At 35.5% G+C, this 19,320-nt stretch overlaps 1 protein-coding gene across 1 annotated transcript in view; it reads left to right on the top strand.

Annotated features, from left to right (window-relative positions):
- Window positions 1-235: 235 nt before the first annotated feature.
- CFAP47 (cilia and flagella associated protein 47) overlaps window positions 236-19,320 on the top strand; it is a gene marked incomplete at both ends in the record, with an annotated part of 360,013 nt that continues 340,928 nt past the window's right edge. Inside the window, 10 exons of the mRNA XM_082490749.1 lie at window positions 236-397; window positions 3,946-4,097; window positions 8,622-8,737; window positions 10,758-10,896; window positions 13,315-13,543; window positions 14,141-14,301; window positions 15,191-15,315; window positions 15,929-16,164; window positions 16,820-17,012; window positions 18,844-19,057. Of these exons, the coding sequence (XP_082346875.1) occupies window positions 236-397; window positions 3,946-4,097; window positions 8,622-8,737; window positions 10,758-10,896; window positions 13,315-13,543; window positions 14,141-14,301; window positions 15,191-15,315; window positions 15,929-16,164; window positions 16,820-17,012; window positions 18,844-19,057 (1,727 nt within the window). The remainder of the gene's footprint in view (window positions 398-3,945; window positions 4,098-8,621; window positions 8,738-10,757; window positions 10,897-13,314; window positions 13,544-14,140; window positions 14,302-15,190; window positions 15,316-15,928; window positions 16,165-16,819; window positions 17,013-18,843; window positions 19,058-19,320) is intronic.

The following is a 19,320-nucleotide window of genomic DNA, read 5'->3' on the forward strand; positions in this document are numbered from 1 at the left end:
AGCTTTGGGCTAAAGTCCTTTCCTTCGGGCAGCGACCCCGCGGGCCGGGCACGCTCAGGCCCCAGCCAGCCGGGCCGAGCCGCTGGCCCCGCCTCTACCCCATTTCTCCTCTTCCGATTGGTGGGTTTGGAAGCGCCGCTCTTCTGCTTCCAATCAGCGTCCTGCGTCCGTTGCTAAGCGATCGTTTCCAGGCTGCGCTGGCCGCCCGGGTGAAGCGGCGGCGGCGGCGGCTGTCATGGCGGGTGGGTGTCGGGATGTGGCCGGGGTGCGCATCGTCCCGGCCGAGCTGTGCTTCAGGGACGCGGTGCCGGGGCGCCGCTACCGCGCTCCGCTCAGCGTCCAGAACCGGCGGGTGGAGAGCTGTCGCCTCCAGCTGCTGCCGCCGCGCCGGCCCCAGGTGAGGGGTGGCCGGGAGGGAAGTGGCGGGGAGTGTCTGCTCGCCTCCCAACCGCGGCCCGGGTGGTGGTGGGTACCGTCGTCGAGGCCTGCCTCTCTCTACAGGGCAGCTGTCGGCTCTCTGTTTCTTTTTTTTTTTTTTTTTTTTTGTACAGCACCTCGCACAGCTCCAGCGTGCGTGAGTAACGGTAGTGCCTCATGAAAACACCCCGCCCCGGGTCCCGCGGGTCGGTATCCTTCCCTCCCGGGCTTGCCCTGAGGGGCTGGTACGCAGCCCGCTCCCCTTGCGCTTGCCTGGCTCTCCTTGAGGTGCAGAACTTTGCCAGAGGAAAAGTTCATCTCGAGGCCCCGCTTTTGTTTCCCGCGTTTTTGCGGGGGGACGTCTGCCCACAGGTTTGCCCAACCTGGTACGTCCTGTGTAAGAGGTTGCTTGGGCAGGTGTAGATGCTTCTCTGCGTTCAGCTACTGCAAATGGAAAATACTACCATGGGTGCCTGAGCATCTTACTGGAATCTGCCAGTAAATTGGAAATTAATTTAAAATAGTTGAATAACTGGACAAACTGGAAAGAATGAGGCAATTCATGGAATCACAGAGTTTTCAGAGTTGGAAGGGACCTCTAGAGATCATCTAGTCCAACTCCCCACAATTCTTAGAGGCAAAATTGTCTGAATTGCTTCTTATGTGAGAGTTCTGAAGGAGGGAGCCAGTCGTGGTTTATTATTTTTTTGTGAGAACATGTAGGTGTCATTTCTACGATACTTGAAAAATATTCTCATATAGAGATTCAAAGGAGGCTGCTCATTTGGAGCTTGTAAGTCAGACTGAAATGAACTCCAGTCTTCCCAGCTCTATATTATTATGAGGTTGTGAGCAATTTGAAGAGAGCTTCCTTGTTTGCTAAATCCATAGTTTCATTAGAAGCAAATTACCTTTCTTGTATGTCTTACTACATGAAGTCCCCCGTTGATAACAAATCCTGCTTAGCTTTGCTGGCGGGCTTTGCACTGTCCAGAAATTTTATCCCTCAAGAAGCCCATGAGTTCTTCATTATTTCAGGGAGCATTATGTAGAAATGGATTGCTTTGCTATGGTGTGAACAACAAATTTGTGAAGTGTTCCAGATCAGCTGAAGGGTGCGACTTCTGATGTTGTTTTTGCTTGGATTTCTGTAGGGCTGATTGATCTCTCTTTTGCTTCATTTCTGTATTGTGTTCTTTTAAGTTTTTTGAGTGGAGTAGTCCACTTGTGGTGCTTGTTCAAGATAGTATGATTACTTTTAATAGCATCTGATTAATTCTGGAAAAATAGTTACCTAGCCAGACTTTTTAAGGGCAAATGGTTAAAGCATCTGATTAGTTCTGGAAAAATCATTGCCAAGCCAGACTTTTTAAAGGCAAATGCATCTTCACAATTCTAACCAGTTTAGCCCTTGATTTGTAACCTATGTGGGCCCAGCAAAACCCAGCTGTGGTTAGTAGTTTTGTGTTGGTCTTTCATCTAGCTAGTTTATTGTCTGTTAATTAAGCCAAAATTAGGATGAAAGGGTTGAACTGGCATTGAGGCTTGAACAGAAGCCGATACTGCTTTGTGTTCACAGCAACTTGAAATATGAATAAGTATACTCCAGGGTGGTCACAAAAATGATTATCAGATAGTTGAAGTACCTTGGATAATTTCACCATCTGAGTAATCAACATTTCTTTTTGAGGGCAAGAGTGGTCAAGACTGTGTATCCATTTTATCACTCCCTAAAATTTGCTAATTTACATGATATAGACAGCTCTATTTTTATTACGCTATAACTGAAGAATTTTGTAGTGATCTGGGAATTGTTGAGAGTGTTTGATTTGGTAGGGCTTGGCTTTTTTTTTTTCTCTTTTTTTTTTTTTTGTTAGTTTTCATCAGCCTTGTCAATTTTTCATGTGCTCCAGAAGTGGAAAGGCAGGGTCAACTTTAGAAAAAAAGGAAAGGTCACTCAATCATAATTTATGAGTTTTTACCTCTTTGAGCATCTCATGCCTTTTGCTGAGTATTTTAATGCTATTGTGCTTGAGATAACTAATATGACACTTAGGGGACAAGATTCCACTTCACATGCTCAGAAGCAGAACAGACAGAAAGGTCTGTTGTGTTGCCCTTTCTCGTTCCCAGACCCTACACTGCAATCTGTGATTACATGGCTCTGAAGTGTATGACTCATCGGTAAATTTTCCGAGGCATTACATTCATAGAGTGCAAGAACTGAAAAATAACTTTCCTTGAGCTGTTACAATGCATGGTCAAGAAATGCCTTTCAAGGAATTTAGCTCACAAAGCAGTTTTCAATAGGTTTCATTAAAAGTTTTTGGTACAATATATTCATTTTTGCTTGTATAGAATGAATATGCATGGCTGTTTAATTCTTTTTAGAGAGAAATTTTACACACTTCAAAATTAAAACATGGCTACTCTTTCAAAATCAAGCCTGTAATCATGATGCATAGTACGTAACAAATTTCCTTTAGCTGAATGTTTATACTGCTGGAAAAATTTTAAAGGAACAGAAGGAGGTGCTCAGACAACAGAATCAACAAGCAGTAAATTATATGTTTGCACATTTCAAACATAAATTAGAACAGAAAAATTAGAGTACTTGGAGGACTCTCTTTTGGAAAAAAAAAAAAAAAAAACAAACAAAACCCCCAAAACCCCCAACATTAATTAAGCTGGACATATAGAGCAGAAACCTATTGTGCATAGAGTGATGTTAACTGTAAGGAGACTGAAACACCAGAGAAGCTCTAGACCTTGCTATGAGGCTTTCCTAGGAATGTGGGGACTGCTGGATTTCCCACTATGTGCCAGTACGTTACTCATGTATTCTGTTCAAGGAAAGATGTGGAGGGGGTGTTGGATATAAGTGGGTGCTTACAGACAACAAAAAATCTAGATTTTTTTTTTTTTTGAGAGGGGAAAAAAAGGTGTTTTCTGTCATCTGCTTCTGTGTTTTGTTTTTTTTTTTTTTTTTTTTTTTTTTCTCTTTCATTTGACCTGCAAAATTGGAGTTGCCGTGGGCCCTAGACGGGGAGCAGATCTTCAATGTACAGTTGACATCAGCTGAATGTTGGTCAGACTTGGAGAAAACTCTTATGCTGTCTCCTTTTGTTGCTGCTTTGGATTGAGACTTAGTCCTTGTTACTTTCTCAGGCACTAAAAAGATTCAGCCTTGAGGAATAGCTGATTAAGTTTTGTGTTTCTTCAGATTTATTACAACAGTAGGAAAACTAGAGCTCCCTCGGAAAGACTAGATATGATATTTTGCTAAACCAACTCCTCCATGTAATTTGATGGGTTAGTATTCACTCTGTCTTTCTGTTTTACTGTAAAAAGTCTGGACTTCAGTAAATAGGAAGAGAAGTTTTATAAAAACCTGTATATTTTAAAGTTGATTGTGAACTTCAAATAAATCTGTGTAATCTTCTGAAAATGAACCACCTGTATATGTTTTTTGATCTAGAAATGTTTGACAATTTTAAAAAATATTTGTTTTTTTTTTAAAAATTGCAGTTTAAATTGATTGTGGAAAATCCAGAAAAACCTGTTGCATCTGGACTGCAAGTTACAGCTTTTGTGGAATATTATCCCGCGAGTGAAGAAGATCTTAAAGATAGACTACTTCTTTTAATAGAAGATGACATAGTTGATATCCCCCTGCTTGGGTATGACAGTCAAAAGTTCATATGCTGCTGTTACTATTTGCAGTTTAATCTTGTGGAAAGTTTGCTAATAAGTGTCACATATGGCTATGTAAATGACCTGTCAATTGCACTGAAAAGAAATAGTAAGTTTCCTTACCTAAGTAAGATGAGTTTTTTTTGTGGTTTTTTTTTTTTTTTTTTTTTTTTTTTTTTTCAGAGCAGCAAGCAGGTAATGTCCCTCTAAGATCCTAGAGAGAGTTTGGGGTTTTGTTTTTGCTTTATTCTAAGTTGGTTGTGATAATGTTTATAATTTCTAATTCTGTATCAACATCAGACAAGTTAACATCTACTCTTAATGTCATCCCTCCTTACTGAACCACTTATATAAAAGATATTATAGTAATTGCCCATATTTGCAAAACTGGATTATAGGGAAACGTATGTTGCCTAATTCTAAAAATATGGTGTGTGTTTTTAGAATAAGGTCACACATTCAAGGATCATTTTCATCAAGCCATGTGTCATTGTGCGTGCCTGTCTATGTGTGTGTATATGGATGCATGTCATATATATTGTATATAACATATATATTGGTTGGAAAAAGAAAGCTTCTAAATATGGTATCAGATTTAGGCTAGGTGGTTATCTGAGGATGAGGGGGAATTGCTCTGGATTACCTTTCTCTCTCCTTTGTCTATAAAGAGAAATTAGAACGACAAACTTCTGTTTACAAGTCCAGCGTTCAGATGCCTAAATTAGGACAGATGAATCCCATAAACTGTTGCAAATCATAGTTTTCATGAAAATCTTAACATTAAAAATTACATGTACAGATGGGAAGGAATTTCCATGGAGATTATTCAGTATATTGCTTGGTTTTAAAAATCAAGCAATCCCACAAATGTCTCATGCTAGCCAAAAATGTGTCAAGTTTTGCCTTCAGATAAGAGGTACTTACTCCTACATTTTGTTTCTGTCTTATGTCATGATCTTTTTCAGTGATTTCTTTTTCCTCGTTTCATCTTAAGAATTCTGGGATTTTTTTTTTTTTTTTAAATTTTACTGTTGTACTGTTGTTAATGTAGGACACAAATAGTTAAGTCAGACATGGGGGTTTTCAAGTTGTGTAAAATTTTATCTCTTTTTAGCAAAAGACTGTAGAGCATCAGAAGACTTGGAAATAAAAATTTCAATTAGTTGTATTTTCTGTGGTGTTTGTAAACTCTTATTCTCTTAGAACGCAGTATTAAACAATGATATTATAGCTTTCTTTAATAACTTTAGAGAAAATGAAATGGAAAGCCATAAATGCTTGTCTTTGATTGAGAGACAGGGATGAATTTTCATAAGGTAATACAGAACTTAGTAATTCAATATGACCATTTTACTATTAAAAATAGCTGTTTCTAAATATATTCATTTTCCTAGAAGAAAAAAGTTATTAGGGAGCACTTTATTTTTTTTATATACTTTTGTGTTTTTTTATTATTTTCAATTATCTATTTTTACTTTATATTTTTATGTTTAATTTTAAAATTGTTTATTTTTATTTTTTTTGAAAATTTTTATTAGGTTAGTATTGTGGAGAAAAGACCGCTTAGGTTGATAATGCTACCAGTTACTCCTTTCTGGAATGGACTTTCAGTAGATTGTTAGGCATTTCAAATCTTCATATTTAACTGGCTTTTGCAGGGAAAAAAATTTGACAGGCTACAATATTTTTTTTTTTGTTTGTTTGGAAAAAACAAACATACTTTGTGATTCTCTTTTAATCAGTCTTTACCCAAATATATTTTGTGCAATGTTCTGTTTTGGGGGACAGACACACCCCTTCCTCCTCCCCCTCTTCCTCCAAATTTGCTTAATTCTGATGGTTTTATTTTTTTCACTTCCTTTTTAAAAGTATGTGCATTTAAAAGTTTTTTTTTAATAACATTATATTAGTTCTACTGATGTATCAATGATAATGTAGTAAACACTAATGCTAATTTTTCTAAAACATCAAGAATTGAAATAAATGATTTTAAAAATAGTTAAGGCTATACTTAGTTTTAGATCAGATTGCTATATATTTTTGTGACACACAAACAAAACTTATCAGTGACAAATTCTGATTTTTGGCCAACTCAAAGATAGTGTTTATTTCCATTGTCTCTGGTGAATGGCACTTGGATTGTGTACTGCCAGTACCTTCGAAGAGTTGTGCATCTGCAAAACAGAATTAAGTTTTAAAGCATGTGACTGCAAGTTCAGAAAATTAATAAATATAATCCAAGATAATGTGTTATTGTATAAGAAATATTGGGAAGTTGCTGATACTATTTGGACTGGCTTCTTTAAATGTCTGCTACTTCTCTCTTCCCTATTAGCTTATTTGTAGTCTTCTTTCTTTGAAATCATATTGGTTTTCAGCTTTCACTTTTGTATGCGTTATAGGGTAATATGTGGGTATGTGAAATTCACTATGAATTTGTAGAAATTATGGGTCTGCATGTTTTGTCCATAGAATTTTATTGAAAGAAAAGTTCACTGGTGGTTTAGGATAAAAGTGTGGAAAAAATTTTAATCTTTCTGCCAAAAATTTGTGTGATTCCTTCAATCACATCTACTGCTTGTTTTAAGATAATCTTTAGTCCGGGATAAGATTCACTGAGAGTGTAGGAGAAGTTAATTTCCCATACAACATTAAACTGCAGTAGCATTCCACTTACTTTTGTAACCATTTATTTGGTAAAAGATAATTTTATTTCTATTGTGCTTTAGTGACATTAATATCACAGTTATTTGGTTTGCAAGTAAAACAGGTGTTATGTATTTGCCTGGGTCATGAGACAAGGTCCAGTGGTTAATCATATTGATCTGTGGCTCGTGTACTTGATACAAGTTTTGGAGACCAAACAACATTCTTAGCTTAATCCCTACAGTGCCATGGACTTATGATGTCCTCAGTAATACAAGAGGAATGATTTAATTATGTAAATATTTGATTGCCATAGAAAATACTTATACTCAGGGTTTGTGAATGTGTTTCAAACAAGCCAGTTGCAGTTGGGGTTTTTCTTGGGTGTTTTTTTTAATTTTTTTTTTTTTTAATGATAACTGAAGCTCTGCATCCAAACTCATTTTTTGAAATATAATAGTTAAGAATTACTTTTTTTGTTGTTTTAAAAAAATATTAAGAAAACCTTTGAAATTAGTCATTTCTAGGTGTAAATTCCATCTTCATTAAAAAAAACAACCAAGACCAAACCAGCAAACGAAACCAACCAACCAACCAAACCCCACCCTATATTAAAAAACTAAACCTAAACCCTTTAATTTGACTATCTCCCTTTTTGCACAGGTCTAAATCTATTAGAAAATCTCATTGCACTTAGAATTTATGCTTATTCCTGTCTACTTGGGAAGTTATATATTTGGATCTTGAGAGGAGAGATACTTGTGTTTCATTTTTCTAACAAAGCTTCTTTGAAGAATATCTGAATACTTGGAACGTGAAATTTTTACAGTCTTTTCAAGTGTACTCTAATTGCTGCATCCTGCTGGTCTAAACCATCTCTTTCAAGAATTCACTTATTTATTTTTTTGCATTACAATAAATTATTAAAGAAAATTAAACCCAGTGTATTAACATTCCTAAAAGCAACTTCTTTTGGTTGCATTTCCTGATTAATTTTTTTTCCTTTCTCCGTTCCTTTCCCTCTTCCTTCCCCCCTCCCTTATGTTGTAGATTATATGGACAGGGTCTACTTAGGTCAGCCAAGATTTATCTTCCTTCTCCATTTAGTCTTCTGTACTGCATGTAATGCATATCATGAGATGCAACTGTTCCTGCATGTTCTTATTTGTGTTTAAGAGGCAAAATTCGAATTGATTTCAAACAGAGTTTTATGCGAGATCAGAGGTATGCTTGTATTAGAAATTGTGGCCTTTAAAATACAAGTTTCGTGAAGTGAGTACGATCTTTTCATTATGACTAAGCAGTACCCAAACAGTGATGTGATCATGCTGGCTGGGGCTCTTAAATAAATAATAGAAATAACTTGTGTCATTATCCACTTCTGTCTGTTATAGTAAGTTTTATTGAAGCCACGTAAAGTATCTATAAAACAAAAGACTGTAAATTGAAACTGGCACGCATGCTTTCTCTCTGCTTTTAGTTCAGGCAGCTGATAATGAAATACGGTGAATGTTAACTTTGGTCTTATTTTGTGCTCAAGATATTTCTATTTAAAGTTCTTTGTATTCTAACAAAATATTTAAATTAAATAGAAATGTATACATTCCCTTTTGACTAATTGTTTAAAGCTATATTGTTTTAAACTTACAGTAGTTAGTCATTAAACAGCTTGACAGATAGATGTATCTTTTTTTACATCTTCCCTGTGTATGCTATACTGTTGAAGTGAGTTGCATAAACATTGGGAGGAGAACTAGGAGAAAAGGAGAACCTCTTCCACTGGAGTGCTTAATCAAATTTCTTTAAAAATGCAAAGGTACTTTCAAGTTTGAGGGGAAAAATATAACCATGTCTCTTCTCTGCAGATTAATTCCGTGCTGTTATCTGGAAATTGAGTCAGAGATTAATTTTGGTGCAGTGATTGCAAACAGTAAAATAATTAGTAAAGAGATTAGTATTGCTAACCATGGATCATCTTCAGGTAAATATTTAGTATGCATTAAATTATACAAATATTTTGTTTTCTTTGAAAATCTAATTTTATGCAAGTTAACACTTCAGTGGCCAAGTAGAAATTAACTGAAGTTCTGGGTTATGCAGAGTATAACTATTGTAGCTAAAGGTTCTATAAATGACCCATTGCTTCTGTAGGCAGTACAATGTTTCTGCTTAGTGAAGAAAAATGAATTTAGAACTTTGCCAAATTTTAGGAATTCTCTACTTTTGAGTCCTATCTGAAAGACGTAAAAATAACAGTTGCTCATTGGCTTACTATGCCCAGCATAAATAGTAGCAAATCATGTCTGTACTTGCTTTGTCTTTGTCATTTTGTAATGCCAATAGCTCTCTAGTAAATAAACAATTACAGGCTCACTGTGCTTTCAGAGCTAAAGTCCTCTAGGTTGGGAATTGAACTGTATTTGTTACCAGAAGATAATGAGAGGTCTTTTACCTTGCTGCCATAGCGTTTGAAATCATACAGCTTTCAAAACATGCACATCCTTCAGCTTCTGTGAGGGAACCTTCCAAGGAGTATAAGAAACATGGAGAATGGAGCATAAGAATGCTTATATGATCCAAGTAACCTATTCGACTTGCTTTTCCACTGGACAAAGCTGCAGACACCTTTCTCCAGAAGTAGGGTGGCAACTATGCGGGGTTTCAAACAGCAAATTTAAGGCTGTTAATAATTTTTGTTTCTCACTTGTGCAGCTGTTTATTATATCATAAGGTATCTTTATTTGCATTAGGCTGAGGTTGTGTGAACATATGCTTCATAGGTATCCACAAGAAATATTGTACCAACAGAAAGTATGTGGTTGTAGAAACACAGAGATGGGTTGCAATATTAAAAAAAATAAAATAAACCAAATGGCTGTCTAGTTACAACAGAATTTTATTTTTTTTTTTTTTCCAAAAAACAAAGGAAAAAATGTTTTTTCTATCCATCTCAACTTAAAGTAGTTTATATAATCAGCTCTTATACATATTAACTTCTTTCTTTGAGGAATGAAGTTTAGATAAAGAAGATGAGATAAATTACATATGCATCTGCAACTAATTTTCATGATGTGAAATTTTTGATGTTGTATAAGAACTGTTTCTAGTTATAAACTCTGCATGATACATGCAGGCTGCATGATGGAGTTTTGCAGGATCGGACACAGACAAGATTAGAATGAAAGCGGTGGTTGATGAAGAATGTATTGAGGGCAGACAAAGGAATAGCTGGTGAATCTGTTTCTGTGGGCTCTGTAAATAGTAATTCAGCAGGTCATGCTAAAAGGCAGCAGGTGAACTGTATCAGTAGGAAGTGCTGCGTGCTGTCCTCTGACTCAAGGATTGCATTTCACATGTCATTCCATGCACAAAACAAGTCCTTTGTTCCTGCTTCTGATCTGATTTTGGAGATTATCTATTGTCTGAGGTCAAACACTGCATTTTTCCTTCAACATTTGAAACAATTTCTTGCTATCTATGATATGATGACAGATAATTAGTGCCATTGGTTAAATACACATTTAATATTTTTTTTTTCCCATTTATAACCTAGAAATGTTTGCTGCAATAAATTGTATTGTGTATGTACCAAATTGTGAAAACTATTGTTACCTGCAATATGCACTTAACTTTCTGGCTTTGGTAGCTGCCTAGAGCTGTGTATAGTATATCCAGTAACTGACCGAATGTTACTTACAGCTGCTTTATAATATAGTCACTTTTGTTTGGAATGTGAGTACCTTTTCTGTTACAATCACAACTTGCAAAGTGGCATTGGACATGTGGGTGTAATAATTAAAGTAACCCTGGAAATAATGATCTACTCTGTGTTAGAAATAATTTTGAAAAAGATTAACTGCATGTTTTCTGTTTCCATAGGAAAATGTACTGCTTGTGAATATCTGCATTATATGTTTTCTAATTCCAAATGTGTAATAAAAGAATATAAATCTACAACTTTATGTTGTGTAACATTCTGTTTATTATTCTATTTCTTTTAGGTGCATTTAACATATCATATGATGGGGTTGTCCTGCTTAACATAGAACCTACCAGTGGAGTGGTAGAGTCGAAATCTATAAAGACGGTTAAAGTGGATATCTGCACAGATGTACCCAGAATCATCAAAGAAGTGATAAAGTGAGTGTATGACTGAAAAAAATCCAGCTCTATAAATTACATTTTTGTGTGTCATTAATTCCAGTCTTTATTATGAATGTTTATCTAAAAAAGTGTCCTGGTTCTGGTGGGGATGGGGTTAATTTCCCCAAGGAGCCGGCAGGCGAGGCAGGTATTCCATCCCAGGTGAGCCATGCCCGGCTATAAAAGTTGCGCTCGGGGTGGGCTGCGGTGGTGCGGGTCTGGTTGGTGCGAGGCGGTACTGTAATCGCATCTGTATAACCCTTTATAGGTGTTACTGTTTTCTCTTCCCCTTTTGCTGTTCTGTTAAACTACCCTTTATCAACCCACGAGTTTTGCCTTTTTCTGCCGATTCATCCCCATGGCTGTGGGGGTCGAATGAGTGGCCGCCTGGCTCTTTGTTGCTGGCTGAGGCCAAACCACGACAAAAAGTTGAGCTCCTAGGTGTCAGTTGCTGTCTTCCACATTTATTTTTATTAAATTATTTTGAGGATTATGTTGTCTCCACAGAAGAGTGAGGCATAAATTGTGTACCTGGCTGTGTTATTAAAGATCTCTCATAAGTCATAAAGATATGGGATGTTTGCACGCCTCTCAGTATACAACTAACCTAGAGCTTTTGTATCTTTCACCTTTCAACGCATCCTGTGTTCCTTACTTCTTTTAGCTTCTGTTACTTTGCTATTTTTCTTTTGGCTTTACATGTTTCAGGAGTCTCAGAAACATTATGATGTCCTTTGGTGTATCTTATTCTAAGTGGAACGCATGTATTTGGAATGACTATCTTTTTTAAGAATAGACTATTTTTAAAGGCCTGCCTTATCTCTCTTCAAATGATGAATATAGACTTTTTAGAAAGTGTCAGAATTTGGAAGTGGATACCAACCTGAAAAGTTCTTTGCAATCCTGTTTTCTTATACCAGCGAATAGGGTGTGGTTGGGGATTTTTTTTTTTTTTTGAGGGAGTGTTTCCTGTTTTGCTTTTAAATTGTTAAGGTATGACTTAAAGTTCAGTACTTCCTGTTCTTGCATTTTGTAGCTTGTTGGAAAAGTAAATGAAACGAAAGGGGAAAAATTCTATTAGGCTTACAGGGAAGACAATGTATGTATTTTGCCTCACAGTTACATCCTCCTTCATATGGTACTTCTTTGGTAACTGAGTTTCAACCTTTTGGTTGCAAAGTGTCATACTTCCTGCCTTTCCTTTGCTGTCCAGGCTACCACCACTGTTTTCTTCACCCCGTCTTGGTTAAACGGCTCTAGTCTAGTAGATAGATTGTTTATTAGACTGAAAGAATATAACTACACAGAGCTCAGATTTCTTCCTTCACCCATTCCTTGCCTTAAAGTCTACATAATTCTGTCAGTTTTGGCATTTCTTGCTAGTCATTGCTCTATCATTTAGACCAAATTAAATCTTAAGTTTCCTTGTCAAGCCTTGCACAAATATATATGTGTATAGATATGTGTGTATATATGTATTTAAACGAATAAGATAGTATTGAAAGTCTTACAATAGGTATTTTTCAGGAATTTGACTTGGACAAATAGTACAGTTTTGATGAAAACGTCCTGGTTATTTCTATTGGCTTTGTCCTCTAAGTATTTGCTTCTACGTGCAAGCAAAACTCTTTTCAGAGGAATCTGTTCTTACATTTTTTTGAGATTTCTGTCTTGGAGAATCCTGTAATCATGCTTCAAAAGTTAAAAGTCAACATTTAGGGACTTTGAGATCCTCTCCCAGATCCCTTGTGTAGTTATACATGCGACTATTCAAAACAAAGATTTTTTTTTTTTTTAATTAATTTTTATTATTATTTTCAGCTCAGAGGCTATTCAAAAAGATAGTTGATTCTGTTAGAACAGTGAGTTATATTACTAAATTTGATTCTTTCCCATAACAAGAACAAATATGCTTTGTTCCAGTAGAATTCTAATAACAAAGATTTGTACAATGTCTATATGGTCCTTCAGTGTTTTGTGGTATCATCAAGATCAAGCATTCAGGAAGGGAGAGCAGCCATCCTCTTACAGTTATTCAGATGAACTTCTAGCCCCAGGTGCCTAAGATAAAATTACTAAGTATATGACAAAATTGATATCTAGATACAAAGATTCTCAGAAATAAGAGCACTGTATCATCTGTGGTCATCTCTGATTCTTTTGATATGTCATTCCTGTTGTTTCAAACATTAAAAAAGGGGAAAAACTCAAAAAGCTTCCCAAAATTCCACCATGTAATTTGTGATTCTTCCTGATTTCTTTTTTCGTCTCGCCCTCTCCTCCCTGCCCCCCACTGTGGAAAGCCAGTGATTTAAATGCCCTGATTTGGTTCAGTTTTGCTCAGGTTCTAATATAAAACAAACTGACTAACGCTTTTCTATGTTACCTATTGCTGCTTGCTACTCTTACTGACAGAGTGGAGTTGGAACATCATGGCTGCACTGAAGTATGGATCAAAGCTACTGTGGTTGAACAAGTTCTTAAAGTTCTAGGAGCGTCTTGTGGAAATACGTTGGAATGCATTAACTTTGGACCAGTTTACTTTGGGTCTTCAAAGACTGAACAAGTATCTTTATACAATGAAAGTCCTGAGTGTATGAACTGGGTAGCAGTACTGGAAGACAATGCTGTTGGAGGAGAGATGGTGAGAAAGTGTTCTGGTTTTTATTTTAGCTGAAAACTTGTTTTCATTTCTGCTTTTGCATTTTTTGTTTCTCAACATTCATCTATTTCCAGACCAATAAGATTTCTGAAACTTCTGTTCAACCACCAAATTTTTTTACTATAATTTAACCTTGGAATTGAATTTTTCAGGTATTTCTGTTTCAGTATGTGACATCTTAACCTTAACAATATTAAGTATGTTGTTTGGGTGTGGTTTTTTTTTTGTGTGTTTTGTTTTGTTGGTTTTTTTTTGATCTGTTTTACTTGGCCTACTGGATTTCTTATCATTTAGTAGGAGTTATCAAAATATAGTTTGGTATTCTAAGTTGTTAAGCATCTGTGATTTCGCTTGTTTTTCTCAGACAGGGAAATCATCTGAGTGAGCATTATCTTTAAAAAAGGGAATTCAAAACATTGACATGAAATTGATGGTTAAAAATTGGTTAATAAGCTGTATGATATCTAACTACGTCAGTCCTGTTACTTACATTATTTCTTTCTGTGTACTGTGAAAGATACGAAAATGTATGCGTAGGCAGAACAGGCTCAAATATTCCATGTTTTGATTATATTTTAGGGGACGGATCTTCAGAGGAGTACAGATGCTGTTTTACAAGACTTAAGCCTCAAAAATAGAACAAGAGATGTAGACGTTTCCACCTTGATCTTGTGCATTCCTAATCAAGGAACCTTGCTACCTTATGAGAAATCTTTGGTTACGTTGTGCTTTAGTCCAAAGTAAGTGAGTAGTACAAATTAGACACACACACAAGTCTAAATTATACTGTAAAGAGCAGTGTTAGAGATTTAAGATAATGTGTCTGCTAATTTTTTTCTGAGTGAAGAAATTTCTTATGAATTTATGTTTGATAAAATAAACTGCTTGGCATGATACTACAAACAAGAAAGTCTGAAGTGATTATCTGGGAGATGTTTTATAATACGTTAAGGATGTATTTGAACCAAGAACTGCTCAAGCTTGTTTTGTGAGAATAAGAATTTTATTAGATTTTTGCCAAGGGAACTAATTGCAGCTCCCATTAAATATGCTGAATCTCTAAAGATTGTTGAGAGAGTTCTGCAGTGTCAAATTAAGTGCCTTTTTAATCACTGCAGATTTATTTCATAAAGATATAGTATATGTGCAGCATTATAAAATAATATATACATTTAATCACCAAGAGACTGAAATATTTTGTAGAGCTTTTATTCCATTAAAAAAAAAGTAAGTATAAAGGAACATTTCTTCTTTGGATAAGGAAAAAGAAAATGCGTTCTTGTCATTTTCCCTTACTTAAATTCTAATTATAAGTGATTATTATGCATGTACTATTAGGTTAGAAAACTGGTGTAGTCTGGAAAAGGTATCAAGTGACTAGTAAAATAAGCATACAGATATTGTTGAGCTTAGATTTGTTATTGTTCCATTTTCTGAAAGGAAGTATAAAGATCTTTTGTTCAAGCTGTAATAAACAACAAAGAAGCCAGACTGGATGATGGAAAAATAAGCCTTGATTTTTTTTTTTTTCTTTTTTTTAAATTTTTTTTGTATGTGTGTGTGTGGACTGGCGTTTGGTGGTTTGGTTTTTTTCCTCCATCTTGTAATTAGAGATTGTGACTCTTACAGAAAATTTAAAAGGGACTTTGGAATGAATGACTCATCACCGAAACAAGATTACGTACTGTTTCTGAGATTTGAAGCTGTTGGGAACAAAGATGGCTGTCTGCAGGCCCTCAATGATGGTGCCACATGTAAGTTATCAGAAAGGTATAGTCACCATCAAAAATCTATATATGGATGATAAAACTGTGTATCTTGATTTTTTTTTTTTTAAATTTATTTTATTTATTTTCCATGTCTTCATCTTCATAGCAGTTTTATGGGAAACCTGTGTTTATTTTATTTATATCAATACAAATAAGTTATTGTAACTTTAATCTTTAACGCTTTAGCACCAAAACCAGTGAGTAGAAAGAAGGAGGGAATCATGCATATCATGAATACACCTGCTGATAGCGAACACCTAGAAATTAATTATAATTGTAAATGTTTGAAGGACATAAAAAAAAAAAAAAACAAACAAATAGCTATTTGCAAGTCATCAGTACTTTGATAATAGCAGTTCTGTGCATTTTCAAGTGAATATTTAATTATCCTCAAATTCCTTAAGGAGGGAATATGTTATCTAACAGCCATTATAAATAAGCATGTCTGTGTTAAGTTTATAGAAAATTGCATTATAAATCATATTGTATTATGATATTATCTTGTTTTTGCAACCATAAAGCTGCAGTATGACTTTTCTATTTGTATAGTATTAGATGTGTGAGACTTTTTTGTTTGTTTTGCTTTTGTCTAATGCAGTGAATCATCCTCATCACATGGAGTTAGCTTTGACAGGTTCTGGGCTTCCTGTTGTGTTAACTTTTAATCCAGGACCAGTTATTAAATTTATGGACTGTTTCCTGGGTGAGCAAACACAAGTTCTATGCACACTCAAAAATGAATCCGAGTCCCTTCCAGTAACATTCAGCTTCCGCAAGACTGCTCACTTTAATATTTCTCCTGAAAAAGGAAAAATTAAAAAACAAACTGCAAAGGTAATTACCTCTTTCTCTTAGGTTATGTAGATATGCAGATTACAGTGGTCAGCAGTGGAATTACTTGAAAGTAAACCAGAACAATTTCATTTCAGTAGCCATGACATTTAATATCGGCCAAGTATATATTCTTTTTCTCCTTATGTAGAGTCTCTTAATTCTCTTTTCTGTGCTCCATGACGCAACAAGTGTTATTTTAAATTTGGAAGAAATAATTGTAGTACTAAAGAAACTTTACACCAATTTTTTCCTTGCTTTAAACTTTCTGTATTTTACTGACTTTAAGATTGATTTATACTCAAACCTTTGCAGGATCCTTTTAATTTCTTTCACTAAATCACAAATACTTGAGTAACATACCTTTTAGTGGAAGAAACTGCCAAATTTAAGTCAAGTATGGAGACATTTATAATTTCACAAACCTGTAACTTGGGTCATAATAAGAACTGTTTGTCCCAGACATGAGCAAGTAAGACTGTAGTATTCTAATACGTAGCGGTTTTGTATTTCCAAATTTATGTGTGGCAGTTGGCCCAGTTTTGAACACCTGTCTTAGAAGTAAGTGTGGAAAGAAGTCCCTCAAACAGAGAATTATACAAAAAATTTCTCTTACCTTTTCTGCTTCTCATGTTTCATAATGACTTTTCTTTTCCAGGATGTGATATTTTCATTTTCTCCACGTCAAATAGGAACACTTAAAGTGAAGCAAGTTGTTGATATCATTGGTACAGGACTAGAGGAAACTAGTTTACAGGTTTTGAAGACAAAATCCTTTCACCAAATACATTTGAGCTTTATTGGTGTGTGCAAATCTAAACCACAAAACATTCTATTCAAAATTAATCCTGGTAAGATGCTAAAAAGATAAGTGACAAGTGATAAAATGTTTTAAAATTACATTTTTAACATTTTAAAAGAGAATATTTTGCTATTTGTAGTTTTGTTTTTAAAAAGTAATAGCTCTTTGGGAGTTGGTAACACTCAATTGTATGACATATACCTATGAGAGTATAAAACAATGACTAAAATAATGGTACACCCCCCCATATTTTAACAAAAATTGAAATATTAAACCATACATTTTCATCATATGATTATTTAACTTTTATAAATCAGAAAATAAAGGCTTTGGGCTTTGGCAGTGATGCCATTGCACAGTGCTAGTATGTTTCAATTTTAAGTAGAGAGATGGGTAAAGTGCAGAAAGAACTTAAGAAAGATAATGAGGTAGTCTTTACTGATTTGAAGTTTTACTGCCAAATAAATCTGACACTTAATACAGCCTGCTGCCTGTCCTACATCCATTGACTCTTCTCATCCTATGAAGCCTATGCCAGCATAAAGAATCTTTCAGAATATGCAATAATTAGTCTGCAGTTTGCTTGTGTTCCCAATGTCCCACAAACAACCACTTTACAGTAGATTTGACTAAGCCTGTCACTGGATTTTTAAAAGCAGTCATGTGAAACATGGCTTTTTCTAGCACCAAATATGTGATAGCATCTGCAGGTAGTACTAGTGCAACAGGGCTGTCCTATGCAGTGATTTGTCTGGTTTCTGTGTGTAGGTAAGGAGGGGAGCTTGAATACTCCTTATCTGGCTGCTGCCTACTGGAGGATGTACTCACTAATGTGAAAAACAGGAAGGCAATACCCATTTTTTTTTTGAGAGAGCATTGTGGGGAAGTAAAAAGAGGAAGTAATTGGAAAGTCAGGGTGAAATGTTGTTCTTTCTACAAATACCAGAATGGTTGATAAGCCACTGGACATTCCTGCTCCTTTCAGGAAGGTATTTCAATCAAAAATTGATGAGAAACTAAAATTTTGCAATTTCTGTGTTTTATGGTTGAAATTCAGAACTCCTGCAGCTTTCTGCTTCAAAAACACAATTAAAATATGTTTCTGTGGGTTGAAGATTTAATGTAGTATTCAAGTTTTGTCAGCTTTTCTAAATGCTCTTGTGTACCAGTTGCTCTATTAATGTCCCCATTCTTCTTCTATTTGTGGTTTATAAAGAGGTTAGGAGTAGTATCTGTACTCTATAGGCTACTGATATGTTTTTCGTTTTTGTTTTAAAGTAAGGCTAAAGTAGGTAAAAACAATATGTTTAGTTTAATGTATTAATTTTTTTTGGAGGCGAGGAGGAAGGGGCAGTTTAAGAATGGATTTACTTATTTATAGTGCTGTTTTAAACATGTATCTTTAGGTAGGAGAGGTGAGCAAACACGTAACCTAGTTTCTGTCATAACATAAAAATGCTTTTCTAAAACTAGAGTGGAAAAGATCTGAGCTCTCTTTTTAGCTTGGGATTTCTTTGTCAAAAATCATGCCTGTGTTTGCAGCCCCTAAGACGAACTTTAGGATACTGCGGACAGTGTTGTGACAGAGGCAGCTCTGAGTGTTTGGTCATGGGCACGTGCAAGACAAAGCCTCACAGTTGGTCATAGTAGTAGAGGTTAGAGCTTTAGTATTTGTCTGTGATGTGGGCCAGGGAAGGTGGTTGGCTGTTAGTATGGTCTGAATGCCATCTTTCTTCTTGTCTGAGGAAAACATAATGGGATGGGTGACTGATTGTTGGGCTGCTGGGTGGACCAGTATAAATTAAGAAATATTTTTCTAATTCTTTGAACTTTGTTTAGAAAGTATAAGTGTATGTAACGTGTTTTATTTGGCTTTCAAGGTATAACACCAATGATTTCCAATGCAACTGGACAGTTTGTAGCTGATGGCGCGGGACACTGCACTGATACAGCCCCTGTGGCAATACTTAAATCAGCCCAAACACAAATTCATACTCATCGGATAAACAGGAATTGTAAGGGTGATGCACTTATAGCTTTTCCTAATGACCGCGCAGCCAGCATTAGGCCTAGTGAATGGAATAAAAAGTACAGGTAAAAATTATGTGAATGTAAGATTTAAAAACACACATTTGTATATACTTTATAGTAGATTGAGTTTGGTTACTTGCATAACAGTTTACTGTTTTGTTTTTTTTTTTTTTTTTTCTTCAGGCTGAAAGTTCTTTAAAATTCATTGCATTCTGCTTAACCTTGAGCCTTTTGCACATAAATTTCTTGAGTTGTTTTTCTTATGTGAAACTACAAATGTAGCTATTACAGTTTCAATATTTCATTTTTATGTTTGCATTTACAAG

Source organism: Vanellus vanellus (assembly GCF_965231255.1).
Source record: "Vanellus vanellus genome assembly, chromosome: 1".
Classification (NCBI taxonomy): domain Eukaryota; kingdom Metazoa; phylum Chordata; class Aves; order Charadriiformes; family Charadriidae; genus Vanellus; species Vanellus vanellus.